This window comes from Phyllostomus discolor, chromosome 11, assembly GCF_004126475.2.
Source record: "Phyllostomus discolor isolate MPI-MPIP mPhyDis1 chromosome 11, mPhyDis1.pri.v3, whole genome shotgun sequence".
NCBI classification, from domain to species: Eukaryota; Metazoa; Chordata; class Mammalia; order Chiroptera; family Phyllostomidae; genus Phyllostomus; species Phyllostomus discolor.
This window is the reverse complement of record NC_040913.2, coordinates 71,802,446-71,822,869: the sequence shown is the minus strand read 5'-3', so window position 1 is coordinate 71,822,869 and position 20,424 is coordinate 71,802,446. Positions and strand designations below refer to the sequence as shown.

Here is a 20,424-nt window from a genome sequence, read left to right as displayed (position 1 = left end):
GGGCTAGTCACTGATTGTGTGCACTTCAGGACGGGATCTGTACAAGGAGACTTGCTGAAGAGTGAGGGCTTTCACTAGTCTAGTCCAGCTTGATAGCTTCCTATATATGTGTGGGCCATTAGTTTTATTGAAACACTATACATTTTCCTGCACATATGCAGTTTATTTCCTTTGAGAGAGACATTTTTTATTCTTAGTCCTTTCTTTATGCCTTCCTTAGGTCATAAGAGAAAATTCTAAGTATTGTCTAGATCAATGTGAATGCCAGGAATTTAAGAAGGAGATGAGATAGAGGTTTTGGTAATTATAATTTTGTTCTTGTTTCTATAGAATCATAGTTGTGCCATCTGTCAAGACACTAGTTGCATTAGGATAGTATTTAAGACATAATTGAGGGTAACAATAAATTACAAGTAAAATCAGGAAAAACAGAAAAGTATGTTCCAGATTCAACCTTTCCCCATGTAAAACCAGGAAAATAAATCTCTGTGCTGGACAGATATTTTTAATGTTAGATAGTGAGATGTTAGTTACCTAGGTGTATATTTTACCTAGGTAATTTTTCTTATTTAATGTTTCTTTAGTATTAGCAGTTTCTTTAGTATTAGTATTTTAAAGCCCTCTGTGAGAAGCTGTATGTGACTAAGTACAATAATCGTCTCTTAAAATAGTACAACTTTCTTTTTGGAGGAAAGTATAACATCTAAAGTATCTTGATTTTGAATGAATGTCTATCCATCCAAGTGATCACTTGTGGTACTGCATCTAGGACAGGATAAGTCTGGGCCTGGCCGTCAGGCAACTGTTGTACTTATTTTTGAAACATAGTCCCATTTTTCTGAAGCTTCCAGCAGAGCTTAGAGACCATAGGCAGCTGCTGAAAATTTGTCCTCATAAAAGAAGTCTCAAAGAATACACCTCCTCCACCAGCTCTGCAAGAGACTAAGTGGACTGCTTTAAGAAAAGGAAAGAAAAGAGTGAGAGAGGGAGGAAAACAGGTATGAAGGAAGTAAAATGCCAATGAATAAGTACCTATCAATAATAACCTGAAATATAAATAGATTAAAAAGACATAGAATAGCTGAATGGATAAGAAAGCATGACCCACACATATGCTGCCTACAAGAGACCCAACTCAGAACAAAAGACCTACACAGACTGAAAGTGAAGAGCTGGAAACAAATATTCCAAGCAAATGGACAGGGAAAAAAAGCCAGGGTACCAATACTCATATCAGACAAAATAGACTTCAAAAAAAGGACCATAAAAAGAGACCCAGAAGTTCACTTCATAATACTCAAGGGAACAATCCATCAAGAAGACATAAACATTGTAAATATATATGTACCCAACAGAGGAGCACCCAAATATGTAAAGAAAATCTTGGAGGACAGCAAGGAAGATATTGACAGCAACACAATTAGAGTAGGGGATTTCAACACCTCACTGTCAAAAATGGATAAGTCTTCCAAACAAAATATCAACAGAGATATTGTAGCATCCAACAATGTCCTAAATCAAATGAACTTAACTGATATATATATATATATATATATATATATGCTTTCATCCCAAAGAATCAAAATACACATCCTTTTCAAATGCACATGGAACATTTTTAAAGATAGACCATATGATAGGACACAAAACAAGTCTCAACAAATTCAAGAAAACAAATCATGTCAAGCATTTCCTCTGATCACAAGGGACTAAACTGACCAACCTCAAGGAAAAAACTCAAAAACACTCAAATTCATGGAGATTGAAGCATGCTATTAAACAATGAATAGGTTAAGAATGAGATCAAGGAAGAAATAAAAAATTCCTAGTAACAAATGAATATGAACTCACAACAATCCAAAACTTATGGGACACAGCATAGGTAGTCCTGAGAGGGAAGTTCATTATGATACAGGCCTACCTAAAAAGTTAGAAACATTTCAAATAAACATCCTATCCCTACACCTACAAGAACTCGGAGAACAACAACAAAGACAGCCCAGAGCAAGCAGAAGGAAGGAAACAACCAAGATCAGAGCAGAATTAAACAACATAGAGACTAAAAGCACAATTCTAAGGATCAACAAATCCAGGAGCTGGTTCTCTGAAAGACAAACAAAATTGACAAGCCTTTCAGCAGACACATCAAGAAAAAAAAAGAGAGAGGACCCAAATCAAGACAGTCAGAAATGAAAGAGGAGATATTACAACTGATACAACAGAAATACAAAGGACTATAAGAAATTCCTATGAAGAACTATAGTAATGCCAAGAAATTTGAAAACCTAGGTGAAATGGACAAATTTCTAGAAAAATATAATCTTCCAAAAATCAAGGAAGAAGAAGCAGAAAGCCTGAACAGACCAATGACAGCAGACAAAATTGAAGCAGTAAAAACAAAACAAAACAAAAAAAAACACCTCCTGACACCCACAAAAGCCCTGGACCAGATGGTTTCACAGGTAATTTTACAAAGCATTTGAGGCAGAGCTAACCCGTACCCTCCACAGATTATTTAAAAAAATTCAAGAAGATGGAAGACTCCCATACTCTTTTTATGAAGCCAGCATCATCCTAATCTCAAAACCAGATAAAGACACAACAAAGAAAGAAAATTACAGGCCAATATTGCTGATGAACACAGATGCTCATTAAAAGTTCTTAACAAAATATTGGAAAACACATCCAGCAATACATTAAAAAGATCTTACACAATGATCAAGTAGAATTCATCATTGATCCAGGGATGCAAGTATGATACAATATTTGCATATCAATAAATGTAATACACATAAACAAAAGGAAAGACAAAAATCACATGATCATATCAATAGATGCAGAAAAAGCATTTGATAAGGTACAGAACCCATTTATGATATAAACACTCAGCCAAGTGGGAATAGAGGGAGCATTCCTGAACATAATAAAGGCCATAGATGAGAGACCTACAGCCAACATCAGACTCAATGGGCAAAAACTAAAAGCTTTCCCACTAAGATCAGGAACAAGAGAAGGATGTCTGCTTTCACCACTCCTAATCAACATAGCACTGGAAGTCCTAGCCAGCAATCAGACAAGAAAACGAAATAAAAGGCATCCAAATTGGAAAGGAGGAAACAAAACTGTCATTGTTTGCAGATGACATGATTGTGTACATAGAAAATCCTATAGACACCACCAAAACACTGCTTGACCTAATAGGTGAATTTGGCAAAACAGTGGGATACAAAGTCAATATTCAGAAATCAAAGGCATTTTTATACACCAACAATGAAACATCAGAGATAGAAACCAGAAAAAAAAATCCCATTTGATATAGCAGCAAGAAAAATAAAGTACCTCAGAATAAACCCAACTAAGGAGGTAAAATACCTGTACTCAGAAAACTACAGGACACTGAAGAAAGAAATTAAGGAAGACACAAACAAAGTGAAGCATGTGCCATGTTCATGGACTGGAAGAATTAACATCATCAAAATGTCCAAACTTTCCAAAGCAATTTATAGATTCAGTGTAATCCCTATTAAAGTACCAATGACATATTTCACAGATGTAGAACAAACATTTCAGGAATTCATATGGAGTCATAAATGACCCTGAATAGCTGCAGCAATTTTAAGAAAGAAGAACAAAGTAGAAGTGATCACAATACCTTATATCAAACTTTAGTACAAGGCCACTGTAATCAAAACAGCCTGGTACTGGCATAAAACAGGCACATAGATCAACGGAACAGAACAGAGAACCCGGAAATAAACCCAAGTCTCTATGGTCAGTTAATATTGGACAAAGGGGGCAGAAGTATAAAATAGAGTAAAAATAGCCTCTTCAACAAATGGTGTTGGGAGATCTGGACAGCTATATACAAATAAATGAAACTCAAGCACCAACTTACACCACTCACAAAAATAAATTCAGGTTGGGTAAAAGGCTTAAATATAAAAGTCATGACACCATATGAGTTATAGAGGAGAACACAGGCAGGAAAATCTCAAATATTCCATGCAGCAGTATTTTCACCGATATGTCCCCTAGAGCAAGGGACATAAAGGAAAGAGTAAAGAAATGGGACCTCATAAAAATAAAAGTCTTCTGTGTGGCTAAAGAAAACAGCATTAAAGTGAAAAGAGAACTGACTGTATGGGAAGACATATTTGCCAATGATACCTTGGAAAAGGGTTTGATCTCCACAATATAAAGAACTCACATGAGTCCACTCCAGGAAGACAAAGAATCCAATTAAAAAATGGGCAAAAGACTTGAACAGACACTTCTTCAAGGAGGACATACAGAGGGCCCAGAGACATATGAAAAGATGCTCAGCATCACTAGACATCAGAAAGATGCAAACTAAAACTGCAGTGAGATACCTCTTCACACCTGTGAGAATGGACATCATAAACAAATCAACAAACGGGACATGTTGGAGAGGATGTGAGTAAATGGGAACCTTAGTACACAGTGGGAATGCAAACTGGTGCAGCCACTGTGGAAAACAGTATGGAATTTCATCAGAAAACTAAAAATGGAACTGTCTTTTGACCTGGCAATTCCACTGCTGGGATTATACCCTACGACCCCTGAAACACCAATCCATAAGAACCTATGCACCCCCATGTTCCTAGCAGCACAATTTACAATAGCCAAGTGCTGGAAGTAGCCTAAGTACCCATGTGTAAATGAGTGGATCAGAGAACTATGGTACATTTACACAATGGAATTCTATGCTGCAGAAAGAAAGAAAGAGTCCCTTCCCTTTGTGATAACATGGATGGATCTGGAGAATATTATGCTAAATGAAATAATCCAGGCAGTGAAAGACAAATACTATATGATGTCACCTTTAAATGGAACTTAATCAACAAAACAAAGAAGCAAGCAAAATATATCCAAAGACACTGAAATTGAGAACAGGCTAACAGTAACCAAAAGGGAAGTCAGAGAGGATAATGGGCGGAAAGGGATGGAATTTTTTCACGAACAACTATAAAGGATACATAGACAAAACCAAGGGTGGGGGGTGGAATCAAAGTAGGGATGTGGGGATGACTGGGGTGGAGGGGAGTGCTGGGGGGTTATTGCAGACAACTGTACTTGAACATCAATGAAATAATTTTAACAAAAAGTACATTTGCATCCAATCATCACAGAATTTCAATATAAATTACCTATAATTCTTTGACTATGTCATTTATGGAGGCCATAGACACAAGGTACTAGAAATGTCTTGAGGAAAATTTTATGTAATTCTGGGGTAGGCATTAGCTTTCCAATGTAAAAACCACATATTATGATTTATAAGCAACAACCAAGGAAAATCTTATCCCACAGACTTAGTACAAATCTTTATTCCACCAAATTATTGGTTTCTGGACAAAATATGCTTGTGGCATAATGTTGAAAGACAGCTTCTGCATGAAGCAATATCATCCAAAGTAGAGAAATATATGGCAAAGTACCTTAAATTTAAGCATGATGTCTTTTTAAAAATTAGATCAGTAATATACCTGAAGTGGAAATGTACCACCTTTTTCTAAGTTCTTTACCAAATTTTGTTTCTGTAAAAGCCTGGCAGCTACAGCATGTTCTTCAGTGTTATTTCTCAACTTAAAGAAACTCCCTCTTCTAGGAATAAAATAAATGTTAAAGTTTTTGTGTCATTAATTTGGTGGTGATGATTGTCCTCTAGAAAGTCAAAATCCAGTTAAAGTGACAGACGTTAATAAGGAGATCTGTCACCAAACTGAGTTGTGTGGCTCCTGAAGGTATGCGAGTACTCATTCAGCAGTTATATCAAGGTTTCTCAACCTCAGAATTATTGATAATTTAGGCCCAGACATTCCTTTGTTGTGGGAGGTTGGGGTGAGAGGGATTGTCCTGTGCATTGTGGAATACTTGAAGCATCCTTGGCCTTTGCTAACTAGATACAATGCTAGAAGACATTTTTGATTTTCACAGCTTGAAATTGACACTGGTCTCTAGTGGATAAAATCAAGGATGGTGTTAAACGTCCCACAATGCAAAGAACATTCCCTGCAACAAAAATTATCTGGCCTCAAATGTAAGGGCTTACTAATGTCATCTTACTGTTTTCTGGCTGTTTTGTAATTCCATTGGGAGGAAATATTTGCATAGCATATATCTGATGAGAAATTCATATTCAGAATATATAGAAAACTCCTAAAACTCAACAACAAAAAGCAAATAGCTCAATTAAAAAATGAGCAAAGACTTGAATAGACATTTCTTCAAAGAAAATATAGAAATTGTGCCCTGGCTGGCATAGCTCAGTGGATTGAGTGTGGGCTGGGAACCGAAGAGTCCCAGGTTCGATTCCCAGCCAGGGTACATGCCTGGGTTGTAGGCCATAACCCCCAGCAACCGCACATTGATGTTTCTCTCTCTCTCTTTCTCTATCTCCCTCCCTTCCCTCTCTAAAAATAAATAAATAAAATCTTAAAAAAGAAGAAAATATAGAAATTGCCAATAAGCACATGAAAAGAAGTTCAACATTACTAATAATTAAGAAATGAAAATCAAAACTACAATAACATACTACCTCACACCCATTACGATAGCTACTATTTAAAAAAACAAACCAAAAATGACGTGTTGGTGAGGATGTCAAGGTATGGGAACCCATGTACCTTGGTGGTGGGAATATGAAATGGTACATCCACTGTTGAAAATACTGTGGAGGCTTCTTAGAGAATTAAAAATAGAATTAGCATATGACCCAGTAATTCTTTTTCTGGTATGTACCCTGCAAACTGAAAGTAATGTCTGTAAAAGATATTTGTATACGTGTGTCGAGAGCATTATTCACAAGAGCAAAAACTTGGAAGCAACCCAAAGGTGCATTGACAGATAAATGGATAAAGCAAAATGTGACATATACATGTAAACAAAAAAATATATCAAACTATTACTCAGCCTTCAGAAGGTGGAAATTTTGCTTATGCTACATCATGGATGAACCTTGAGGACATTATGTGAAATGAAATAAGTTAGTCACGAAAAGGGAAACACTGTGTGATGTCACTGATATGAGGTACTTCGCATAGTCAAAATCATAGTCACAGCAAGTAGAATGGCAGTTGCAAGTGGCTTGGGGAAGGGGGTAGGAGGAGTCATTGTTAAGTAGGTATGGAGTTTCAGTTTTAAAAGATGAAAAGAGTAATGGAATAGATAGTAGTGATGGCTCCACAGCATTGTGAATGTATTTAACACCACTGAGCTGTACACTTAAAATGCTTTAGATGGTAAACTTCGTACTATGTATATTTTAACACAGTAAGAAATCTAGAAAACCAAACAAAATACCTAATTCATTTGATATTTAGAAACTATCTCTAAGATTCTTTAAAATAACCCAGCTAAAAATGTTAAAAGCTTCATTGTCTTATGTGCTTATTCTGAAGCCCATCAGCTAGTAATGTTTTACTCTTTTAACATTGTGTTTTCTGTATTTACATCTAAATTTTTAATTTCTTGAAGCTAGGAAACTTTTTTCCTATCTTCTGTTCTTTTTTGAACATATAAAATAGACCAAATATATAATAAATACATGTGGACTTTTTGAAAGGAGGGCTATCCATGCCACCACAAGGCTGATGTCACTCACTTCAGCATTTTGTGTAAGGAGGTCTACTGGTTATGAACTCCTTCAGCTTTTGATTGTATGTCTCCTTAATTTTTGAAGAGTAGTTTTGACCAGGATAGTATTCTTTGTTGGCAGTTTTTTTCCTTTTTAGCACTTTGAATATCAGGAATTCATTCTTTTCACAGCTGAATTCTATTCTATTGTGTCTTTTACATGAAGCTGTTGGTGGACACTTAACATTGTTTACATACCTTGCATATTGTGAATCAGGCTGCAATGAACATGGGGGTGCAGCTGTTTCTTTGAGATTCTGATTTCAATTCTTTTGAATATATACCCAGAAGTGGAATTTCTGGATCTATTTATTCCTATTTTTAAGTTTTTGAGGAACCTCCATACTGTTTTCCATAGTAGCCGCCCCAGTTTACATTCCCATCAACAGTGCTACTGAGTTTCATAGCTTCAGCCTGGGCACCCAAGTGTAGGCCTCCATTTGGCTGCAGCTGCTATTTTACACTGGGAGATGTATTTATCAGACCCTCTGCCCACCAGCCAGAGCCCGTTTTATTATATTTTGCCATTCCCAAGCTCATTAGACGTAACAGTGATACGTGGCACTTGGCGTATTTATACATGGGAGCATTTTATGGAATTAGACCTTTTCTCTCCCTGTCTCATATATATAATCACAGGGAACTAAGATGCTATATTTTCACTATATTTTATACTTCAGCTGCTGGTCAGACTTAGGAATAGCTGCTTGTAATATTCTCGAGCATTGACATCAATGTCACAAAGTGCAGGGCACTGGGTTCCCTTACCCATAAACAGAAACACAAATACCTGCCTACCTTTACTGCAGCCCTGCTTCTGGTAATAAAATGTGGTGGGAAAGACTGTGAATTACAAAATACGAGGGATTAACAATGAAGGTGAACACGTATATGAAAGTACACAAAATTAATGCCTTACTTCTAGAGAGTCTTCTTGCCACGTAGGAAACAAACCAAACAGCAGTACCCCCTGCAAAACAAATGAAACCCCTCAGTTATTGACCTTTACTTGGCCCTATCAGGTAAAAAAAATGCATTCTCTTGACCTCACTACCTTCTCAGAATCTCCTTCAAGACCATCCCCACCCACAGCAGGTCATTGCCACTGCTGATGTGACCAGATGTTGGCATAGTCTGTCAAGGAACTTCCACCCTCAGGGTTCAGGGAACCCCGTTGACTTAAGTGCTGCTGTAAGAGTATTAAATTTCTGTCTTAAAGTGTGCCAAACTTCTGATCTTTGTCTTTCTTTGTTCACTTGGGTTTTGTGGTGACCCCATTTTGAAGCCTGCCAAATGTAGGCAAGAACAGGAAAGTTGATACCTATATGCTTAAATTTCTCAGGCCCCAGGAAAACGGGTGATATAACTACAGCAGGCATAATTTTGGTAGGAGAAGTAAATTCTGGCCAGGAGTAAGTCTGCCAGGGCAGTGGACCTTGGGTGTCAAAACAATGAAGAAATTCTTACCATCCTGAGCCTCAAAAGTTGAGCTGAAAAGGCCACTGTTGAGGATGTTGGGTTGCTCAGAGTGGTGGCTTTCTGACATGCTTCCTCTCACACTGGAGGAAACTGTGGGTGGATTGGAAAGGTTGTTAAAATGGCACTGTAGAGCAGGGTTTCATACAGCAACAACCTGTCCCTACCTAAAATTTAGTGTTTTGTTCATTATGGACTTTCCTGGCAATCAAGTTTGATGTTTTTAATGCATTGAGATGTTACTGGATTATTATATTTCTGTTCCTCTACCCCCTTACACTTTCTACCATCCCAATCTTGGCCCCATATAGAATTTGGGAGAATTGTCAAGTTTAAATTAGATTTAATCAAAACAGTATTTTGATTGGAGTAAAGCCAACAGAAGCTAATCATCAGGTGAGTTCGAGAGCAGGTCTTTTCAAAAGAGAAAAGGCTGATTATGGTGGATTCTGCTCACACAGCTATTTTGACTGTTTTGTAGCACCCTGAATATGTATGGAGTATATGTTTCAGGAGAGATAGTAAAAGTCTTAGATAATGTTCTCCGACTATGAAAATATGTGAAATTGCTAAAGGGAGATCCCTGGTCAATTAATAGTGGGGACAACAGAAGATTGTTCTTATCACATGTGATTGACATGATCACCCCAATGTGCCTCTGAATCACCAAGTCTGAGGAATGAAGCAGCTATCATATACATTTGAATTATTCATGATTTTAAAATTAGACATAACTAAATATATAAAAGGGCCTAAGTAGATAAACATTGATGTGTTCCTAATTTTAAAATTCAACCGTTCTTATTTAGTGATTGTTAGGATGCTTGGGAACAGAGATGAGGAATCCAGTGTGGAAGAAAAAGAGTTAAGTGATCTTTGGGCTTCTTCTCAGTATTTCATTAAGGATATTACTTCATTTCTGTTTTGTTTGGTGCAGAAGAAAGTGTAGCAGGCTTAAAATGAGGAGATCTTAATTTAATCCTAGATCTACCCCAAGCCACTATTTAATGCTAGGTAATCATAAATCTCCCTAGGGATCACATTATAATTTCCAGAGTGAGTCTATTATTTCTTTAATGAGAATTGGAATTATGTATTATAATCTACTTATTTTTTCTCTTAGATTCTAGAGGTGCCCCCTTTGATTGTTTTGAAGAAATAAATTCAGAAGGAGATAGATTTGGAAACTGTGGCCGTAGTTATTGTACATTTTCGTATGTATTTAGACAATTCTAATTTGTTTGTAATGGAGGTTATATGTTTTTAGGATCCTAGAATATATTATTTCATGCTCACTAAAATGGTATTTTATACCAGGTTTTCTTTGTTCCATGATCTGAGAACAGCATATTATCCATCGCCTACAAATAACATGAGCCTATAATGTTACAATGATCATAAAAATTGCCGGTTCATTGTTGTAATGAGCTAGATGTTGTGTTAAGTAGTTTATATGCAGTGTATATTATGAATATGTTTAATACATCAAACATATGTAGTAAGAGTTATTCCATTTTTCACTAATAAAAATTTGAAGACCAGCAACCATTTACTTAAATATCAGAAGGTAATATAGGAGAGGTGAGGCCTGTTACATTGCAAAAATCATTAATTTTTTTCTTGCCACATTGCCTCATTAAACAAAAGAGCCACCTCATATGTAAGTTGGTGTGTTCAGAAAACTGTACTGAGAGAAAATTCTTGAAACATAGATTTAAGTTGGTAAAATATGTTTTTAACTTAGATGTATCAGCAATCTATGCTAATAATAAGGGAATTTTTTATGCCTTATGCTTCTAGTGAGACACTGTGTGGAAAATTAGTTTGTTCCTGGCCACATAAAGCATTAATATCACAAGCAAATTTATCTGTGATTTATGCACATGTACGAGACGAAATTTGTGTGTCTACATATCTAGACACGGGCAAAATACCTCGAAATACGAAGTCGACATATGAAACACCTGAAGAGAGAGATCAGACATTTGTAGAAGATGGCTCTACGTGTGGTCCTGAGATGGTAATTAAATCTATAGAATTACAAGTGCTTTAAAGACTTTTTTATGGTTATACTCATTTTGACAATTTACCAACCAATGCATTTAACAACAACCTGATTGAGGTATCATTTTTCCATAAAATTCACCTATGGTGTAAGTGTACAATTCATTGCTTTTGATTAACTTACAGAGTTGCACAACCATCCAATGTTATACCATACCATCACCGCTTCCCTCTTGCCCACTTGCCCACTTGCCCACCCCTACCCTTAGGCAACACACCCACTTTCCTCTATTATTAACATCTAACACTAATATAATATATATATTTTTTATAATGGTGGAGCCCTTACAGAGTTACCCTTTTATGGGAGAGTGCCACCTACTGATTTTTTAAGTTTAAAAAGAGTTTTTTGGACTTTTTAGCAGTTTAGATCATGTCATCAGCAATCTCTCTCATGGCATTAGTGAGGACCAAATGCTATGAGTAAAAGTGCTGGGTGGAGTGTTAGTTATATCTAGGGTTACGTTGGCTCCCTGTCAAGTCTCTGCTGCCATGACAGAATGCAGTAACAAGGCTGAGGTGAAATCCATCAACACAACTTGTGAAAGCCTTTTTTATTGTCAAAAATGAGACTTTGCCTCTGACAAATATTATCAGTAAAACCTGATAATATTTATTTTTAATTTAATCTCTATTGTATTTTTTTCTATTACCATTTAGTCCCCTTATACTCCACCCCCCCAGCAATCACCACACTGTTGTCCATGTCCATGAGTCCTTCGATACATTTGTCATAATCAATGAAGCAATGTTAATACATTATTATTAGCTAAATCTAGTACTTCATTCAGGTTTCCTTGGCTTTTACTTAATGTCCTTTACTAGGACTGCACCCAGCATACCACTTTGCATTTACTGGTGGTGTGTACTTAGGCTCCTCTCGACAGTGACAATAGCTGCTCCTTGTGCTGGGCTTGGAGGTGCCCAGGAGAAGCCAAGCTGCAAGCCAAGGTTGGCTGCTGCTAGTGTAAGGCTTTGGGCCACTTAGCAAGAGGTACCAGAGGCCGAATGCTGCTTGTTTGAGAGATTTTAGGGAAATCTGCAGCATGAGGCAAGGGAGGCCATTTGTATGGAAAAGTCCCTGGAAATGGCTTGGGTGGGCCTGCATGTTGGGTGGGGCAGAGTCTCAGGGACTCTCCAGGGCAGGGTAAGCAGTGTGAGCCATGTTCATGGAGACTCAGATATGGCACCCACCTGCCGGCCCTGTGGGAGGGGCCAGTCTCAGAAAAGGAACAATGGCCTCTGCTAGCACGTAAGTGTGGTAATAAGCTGCCCCCTGCCCTAGCTTTCACCATGATGGTAGACAATTTGGTTTCTCCCTGTATGTCCCTGTCTTTCTTCACGTTGCTACCCCAGTACTGGAGCTCAGGGGGAGTAAATCTGAGTAAGTCCATGTGTGGGCTCTTTAACTTGCAAGAGGTTGTGTCTGAGAGATACAAACAAACTCTTTTTTTAACATATTGTTACTTGTTACATATATTGGGTGTATTTGTATGTGACTAATGTTAAGCCGTAATGTTTAAGCTAGTCATGAACTGGAATCTATGCACCTGGTATATGTAATGGTATTTTTTTTCAGATCCTTTTCTCTTTAAAAAAAATTTTTTTTTTAGATTTTATTTATTTATTTTTAGAGAGGGAAGGGAGAGAGATAGAGAGAGAGAGAAACATCAATGTGCAGTTGCTGGGGGTCATGGCCTGCAACCCAGGCACGTACCCTGACTGGGAATCGAACCTGGGACACTTTGGTTCCCAGCCCGCGCTCAATCCACTGAGCTACACCAGCCAGGGTATGTAATGGTATTTAAGAAAAGATTTTGTTTGTATCTCTCATATCAGCTGCGACCTCCTCCAGGTTAAGGGAAACTGCCTGGGACTCCAGAAGCCCTCTGTCTTACTCAGCCACAATCCTGGCTTGTTTTCACAGCTAGAAGTTATGGGGACTTCTCCTGGCACTAGAACCCTAAACTGGGGGGCCTGGTGTGGGGCTGGGGCCCCTTGCTCCTTAGGTGGGACCTCCATGGCTGAGATATGACTCCCTGTATTTATCTACCACACATGGGTGTGGGACCAGCCTGTTCCATATCTCCCCTTCTCCTACCAGCCTCAGTGTGGCTTCTTCTTTACATCCCGAGTGGTAGGACTTCCATTCAGGCAGATTTCAGACACTTCTGATTTTGGTGTGGTTAAGGGAGTATCCTCACACCAACAATTGTAAGACTTCAACTCCCCATTCAGACAGTACTCAATACTGACTACTCACAAGAATTGCCTGGACTCTGTTCCCTAGTGGTTTTAATATAATGGTCTCAGGTGGAGCCCAGCCTGGACATTTAAAAAAAAATGTTCCTCAAGGACCTAATCAAATTATTTTTCCAGAAATTTATCTTTCTAAAAGGACTTTTGGTACTAGACAATAAGAAAATAAAATTTCTAACCTCTTATATATGATTATATCTTTATAATCTGAAGATAAATAACCTATTTTACATTTATTTCAGTGTACTCACTATTACTTTATTATTTAGATTTTTATGCCAGTCTTTGGTAAAATGAATTCTGGAATTTTCTTCATTTTTTTCTTATGCATTACCAATACACATGATCTGATCATTTGGCTGACTTTATATTTCACTTCCTTTTGCTTTGTTGTAGATATGTGTCAGATTTCGTTGCCTAGAGGTTAAACACTTGTTCGACGAAAGTTTATGCAACAGTGCTACACATTGTCAGAGCCGTGGAGTAAGTGATTTCAATCAATTTTCATTTTAAGCAACATGCTTTGAAAATTCAATAAACAGTTTGAAGATTTACAAAATTATTTGAATAATTTTTTATCATTTTCATACTACTTAGTGTTACTTAACAGTCTAAAATTTATTGTTTTAATATTATTTTGCAAAGGAACCTTGCCAAACTATTTATTAGAGAAGATAAAGTAGAAACATGTAAGATGATTCTAGATGTATAAAAAGTTAAATATGTGAGGTGGATGTACTATAAACACCATTTGTTACCATATCACCAAAATCATCATGTTTTCACAGAGCGAAGGCAGAAAGTGGTAAATAAAGATTATTAGATTTTCTTTGTAGTCTTACTTGTTAATTTAGAGTCTGGGATGTTCTGTGAAGCTTCCAAGTACATGACAATTAATGGTGTGTTACTGGTAATTACTGATTCTTGGGTTTGGCTGTGGGGAGAGTTGAAAGAATTTAAAAAATGATTTGGCAACAGAAGCTACTTGCAGTTTTTATTTATTTATTTATTTTAGAATTGTATTCTTTTTTGTTAATTTAATTCTTATTTTTTGTGCCACTATAGTTCCTGCTTTTTCTCCCTTTCCCCACCGCCACCTAACACCTCCTCCCCTTCCCAAGCCAATCCCCATATTATTGTTGTCTGTGTCCATGGGTTGTGCATAAATGTTCTTGGTTAAATCCTTCACCATCTTTCACCCCCCCACTTTTTTTTTGGCATCAATCTGTTTTTTTTTTTAAAGATTTTATTTATTTTTAGAGGGTAGGAGGGAAGGAGAAAGAGAGGGAGAGAAACGTCAATGTGTGGTTGCTTCTTAACGCGCACCCTACTGGGGACTTGGCTGGCAAACCAGACCTGTGCCCTAGACTGGGAATTGAATCAGCAACCCTTTGGTTCGCAGGCTGACACTCAGTCCACTGGGCCACAACAGCCAGGAGGCATCAATCTGTTTTATGTGTCTAAGCTTCTATTACTATTTTGTTCATTGGTTTATTGTGTTCACTAGATTACATTCCACATATAAGTGATATCATGTAGTATTTTTCTTTCACTGACTGGCTTAATTCACTTAATATAATTTTCTTCTGGGCCATCCATGCTGTTGAAAAATGTAAGAGGTTTTTCTTTTTCTACTGCTGTGTAGTATTTCACTGTATAAATATATCACAAGTTTTTTTTTTATCCACTCATCTACTGATGGGCATGCTTAGGCTGTTTCCAAATCTTGGCTATTGTGAATAGTGCTGCCATAAACATAGGGGTGCATATATTTTTTGTATTGGTATTTTGGGATCCTTGGGGTATATTCCCAAAAGTGGAATCACTGGGTGAAAAGGGAGTTCCACTTTTAGTTTTCTGAGGAAATTCCATACTATTTTCCACAGTGGCTGCACCAGTCTGCATTCCCACCAATAGTGTACTAGGGTTCCCTTTTTTCCACATCCATGCCAACACTTGTTTTTGTTGTTTTACTGATGGCAGCCATTCTGACAGATGTAAGATGATATCTCATTGAGGTCGTAATTTGCATTTCTCTGATGATTAGCAATGTTGAGCATTTTTTCACATGTCTATAGGAACTCTGCATGTCCTCTTTGGAGAAGTGTCTATTCAAGTCTTTTGCCCATTTCTTAATTGGGTTGTTTGTCTTCCTGGCATTGAGCTGTACTAGTTCTTTGTATATTTTGGAGAGTAAATCCTTTTCAGAGTTATCATTGGCAAACATGTTCTCCCATACAGTGGGTTCCCTGTTTGTCTTGCAGGTGGTTTATCTAGCTGTGCAAAAGCTTTTTAATTTGATCTAGTCACATTTGTTTATTTTCTGCCTTCTTTGCTGTGACTTAGGAGATATATTGGCAAAAATACTTCTACATTGAATATCAGAGATTTAACTATCTATGTTTCTTCTAAGATTTTTATGGTTTCGTGACTTACATTTAAGTCTTTTACCCATTTTTTAAATTTTTGTGTATGGTGTAAGTTCATGCTCTGGTTTAATTATTTTGTGTATGTAAGTCCAGTTCCCCCCAAATCATTTATTGAAAAGACTGTCTTTGCTCCATTGTATGCTTTCAACACCTTTTTAAAGATCAGGAACAAGACAGGGATGTCTGTTTTCACTACTCTTATTCAACATTGTCCTGGAAGTCCTAGCCACAGCAATCAGACAACAAGAAAAAATAAAAGACACCCAAATTGTAAGGGATGAAGTAAAACTGTCATTGTTCCAGATGATATATGATACATAGAAAATTCTAAAGACTCCAACAAAAAACTACTAGACCTAATTAATGAATTCAGCAAAATAGCAAGATACAAAATTAATGTACAGAAATTGACAACATTTTTATATGCCAATAATGAGCTATGAGAAAGAGAAACTAAGAAAACAATTTCATTTACTATTATGACAAAAAAAGATACCTAGGGATAATTGTAGCCAAGGAGGTAAAAGACCTGTTCTTGGAAAACTATAGGCCACTGAAGAAAGAAATCGAAGAAGATCCAAATAAGTGGAAGCATATACCATGTTCATGGATTGGAAGAATTGACATCATTAAAATAGCCATTCTGCCCAAAGCAATCTATATTAAAATACCAATGGCATACTTTGTGGAACTAGAATAAATATTCCAAAAGTTCATACAGAAACATAAAAGGTTCAGAATAGCCTCAGCAACGTTGTGAAAGAAGACCAAAGCTGGAGGTATCACAACTCCTGATATCAAACTCTATGATAAACCCATTATAATCAAAACAGCCTGGTACTGGCACAAGAACAGGCAAATAGATCAATTGAACAGAACAGAGAGCCCAGGAATAAACCCACACCTGTTGATCGATAGATATTTGACAAAGGTGGCTAGATGTACATTTTAAGGTATAGATAATTTCAAGAGAAAATTGATGAAAATTTGTCAAATTGTCTGTTTAAGGTAAATCCTCTAGAATGACTGATTTCTCTGGAATAAGTTATCTGTTGCATAAGTATAGGATATTCATTGGTTTCAATTGAGAACCATCTGTGTACATAAAATTTATTCTATATTTTGACTATTTCAGATTTGCAACAATTTTCATCATTGTCATTGTGACAAAGGGTTTGCTCCTCCTAACTGCACAGAATTGAAAGGAGAGTTTGGAAGTATTGATGATGGGCACCGAGGCACTGGAAGTAGGTGTCTTTCAAATTTCATTGATGAAAGATAATATGAAAGAGAATAAAAGTATAGGTTACAAGCTAGATGGCCAAACAAGTAAAGCCAAAAAAACACAGCTATTTTATTTTATTTTATTTTATTTTATTTTCTGGGGTTTTTGCAGAATGTGTCTATTAGGCTACATATCTATTTGATATGAAAGGCTAAAAAAAATCTTGGACTCTATGTTTGTACTCTCCTTTCTATGTCAACACTGACATTGTTTACCAATATAAAGTATAGTCAGTATTAGGCACTTTTAAATGCCAGTGCATAAATGGCATTAGGAATGCCAGTGTATATCATTTAACTAGTTAATTTAGATTGTTCACTCTGGATTGTCTCATGCATTCCTGGTGTATAACTCATTGTTATAGTAATGCCACTGGAATCTTTCAGACTGTCTTCCAATTCTTTCTTCTCAATTATAAGGCTTCCCATTTAATTTTTTTGAAATTTTCTGTTTAGAACCCCCCCTCCCCAACCCTGGGGTTTCTGAGAATTATTCTGAGATTAAGGAAGTCTGGATAAGAATGGGAACAACTTAGGGATACCCCCTGTTCCAGAGTGTATGGGAGCCCACCTAAAATAATCTGGGAGCAGAAGAGGGCTATCTACCCTTACTTCCTTTCCTTTGGGGCAGAGTAATAATGAAACACCTGGACAGACTTATCTGTAGCTTGATACCAGGCAGTGGTCATACCTGGGATGACCAACTTTTTAGAGAACTAACACAAAGCTATATCAGACTGTGTATCAGACCAAAATAAAAGCATAATAATTTAACATGTACCATATAATTTTACACATACAGTATTTTCTCATAAATATGTAAAAAATAGATACTTATTTGAAATTATATATTTTTATAATTTTACATTTATAGTAAATCTAGGGTTTTCTAAAATGTGCCTCAAAATTTCTCCAGCCTCTATCTATCATTACCCAGTTCCAAGGCCATTTTCACATTTGTAGGTAATTGTTACAGCAGCAGCCTAATTCTCAGCACCAAAATGTGTACTAGGGTTCTCCAGAAAAACTGGAGCAATAGGATCTTTGTGTGTGTGTGTGAGTATGTATGTGTTTATATATGTGGGGAGAGAGAGAGGAGATAAGAGAGATATCATAAGAAATTGGCTCATGTGATTATGGAGGCTGACAGGTCCCAGGATCTGCAGGGCAAGTTGTCATGCTTGGAGCGTTAGGAGAGTTGATGGTATATTTACAACCCAAAGGCTGGCAGGTTTTAGATGCAGGAAAAGCCAATGTCTCCACTAAGGTTCCTCAGGCAGAAAGAATCCTCTCTTATTCTCGAGAAGATCAGCGTTTTTCTTATTAAGACCTATAGCTGATGGGATGAGGCCTACTCCTATTAGAGGAGGCAATCTGCTTTACTCAGTCTACCAGTGTATTGTACATGTTAATGTCATTCCAAAACACCCTCACAGAAATGCCCAGAATAATATTTGACTGAATATCTGGACACACATGGCCAAGTCAAGATGACACATAAGTTAACCACCACACACATATTAGTAGCATTTGCTGGCAGTGGAAACTAAGAGTCCCTCTCTATAAAATATTGTTGGCAGGATGTACTTATCTGTGTACATAGGTTATTTTAAAACCTGGAATGTGTTGATTCATGATGGAACAGTTGGAGAAGCTAGGTAGTCATGTAAGCTGTGTTTTTAAGAGTGCAAAACTGAGGAAGCTTCCTTAATGAGCAATATCATTTCTACTTCACTCAAAGCATTCATCTGTTTTTTTTTTTTTTTCCTGAAGTCAGTTTGAGTGCTGAGAGCAGGGGAACAAGGGAAACCTTTGGGAGGTGCCGCTGATGGATTCAGGCTCTTCCGAGGAGAGGCCGTTTTTTCTTTATCTGATGTTTGACTATAATGCTTGGTGTGGGTAAGATTTGTTTCAGGGAGTTTGATTTGACGATTAAAACCTGGAGTAATAAAGGCTAAAACACTTCAGTGTAATAAAAGAGAGAAGGTGAAAGACCATGAAGAGTTAAATACCGAGATGATTCAGCAAAGCATCTATGGAGTGAAGTAGAGGAAGCGTTGAGGTGATTACTGCGGCCTGGTTTTAACCAATGGAAAATGGAAACTCAGAGTAATTAATTAAATGAAGAAGACCAAACTGAAAGGCGCGTTAGAAAACATTCCTTCTTAGCTGTTATTAGTAGTGCTTGTTAAAACTAGACGGTAGTATAAAGGAAAGAAGTGAGACCCATTTTTCTGGTTTTTGGATATCCTACTCGTGCTTCTGAGGCCACCTGGGAATATATTATGTTCTTTGCAAATAACCCATGTAGTATCATTGATGACCCCAAAGACTATACAAGTAGCTGAGAATCTGCAGTATGTAGCCAGAGAGGGCGATCTCTCCATCTGATTCAGTGGCTTTTTGATTACAAATATAATGTAATCCTCCCCCTGATAATACCAGGAATCCCAACCACATGTAGAAAGCAGACAAACAGAAAGTGTTGAACTTTGTACCTTGAACTCCCTTTAAAATTTTTTAGGGGACTATAAGTGCTCTGGGGGCAGTTATCATGGGATTTTACTGGGACTCAACGATCGTCAGGAAGTGTAGCTAGACAGTGGCTCCTCTGCCTGTCAGGTCCTCCGTTGTTCCAACTGGCAGAGACGTGAGGGAACAGAGCTCCTCATGTCCAGTAAAAGCAGGCAGGTCAGCAAACCGTGGAGAAAGTGAACTTGACACAGTATTGCTCCAGAAAGGTGACTGGTATATACAAAGAGGAGCCATATTCTCAATTGAGAATGAATAAGAACTGGGGAGAAAAATGTAGATACTAGCACTAGTGAGTCAAAAATGGGTTAATGCCAGGCTTAGTGATGCATTCTATACTAGAGCCATTTTAATTTCGTATTGCTACATATTTGGTTAAACAACTTAGTTATTTAACTTAGTGACTACTAATTTTTAATTTTTAGAAAAATGTATAGTAATGTGTGAGAAATCAAATGCCACATTTCCCAGGTATAATCCCAATAATCTCTGTGATATGGGTGTTTGAACTTTGGAGAAACTGTGTCAGAAAAGAACCGAGGACATGTTTGCAAGTATTGAGCATGTGCTTCATGAAAGAACATTACCTTCAGCCAAAGAGATCACCGTATAGTGGAAGGTTGAACATGTAAAATCATCAGCAAAGCACTAGGACCAGCTCATTTTGTACATTAGTCTCTGGGACTTTATTACACTCATAATATACGTGAATGAAATGTTTAGT

The 20,424-nt window shown here is 37.1% G+C and overlaps 1 protein-coding gene across 1 annotated transcript in view; it reads left to right on the top strand.

The window, feature by feature from the left end:
* The window catches only part of LOC114508400 (disintegrin and metalloproteinase domain-containing protein 5-like), a 67,761-nt gene extending 47,998 nt beyond the window's left edge, over positions 1 to 19,763 (top strand). Inside the window, exons 9-13 of the mRNA XM_036011102.1 lie at positions 10,256 to 10,346; positions 10,933 to 11,152; positions 13,852 to 13,938; positions 17,020 to 17,131; positions 19,693 to 19,763. Of these exons, the coding sequence (XP_035866995.1) occupies positions 10,256 to 10,346; positions 10,933 to 11,152; positions 13,852 to 13,938; positions 17,020 to 17,131; positions 19,693 to 19,763 (581 nt within the window). The remainder of the gene's footprint in view (positions 1 to 10,255; positions 10,347 to 10,932; positions 11,153 to 13,851; positions 13,939 to 17,019; positions 17,132 to 19,692) is intronic.
* Positions 19,764 to 20,424: the final 661 nt, after the last annotated feature.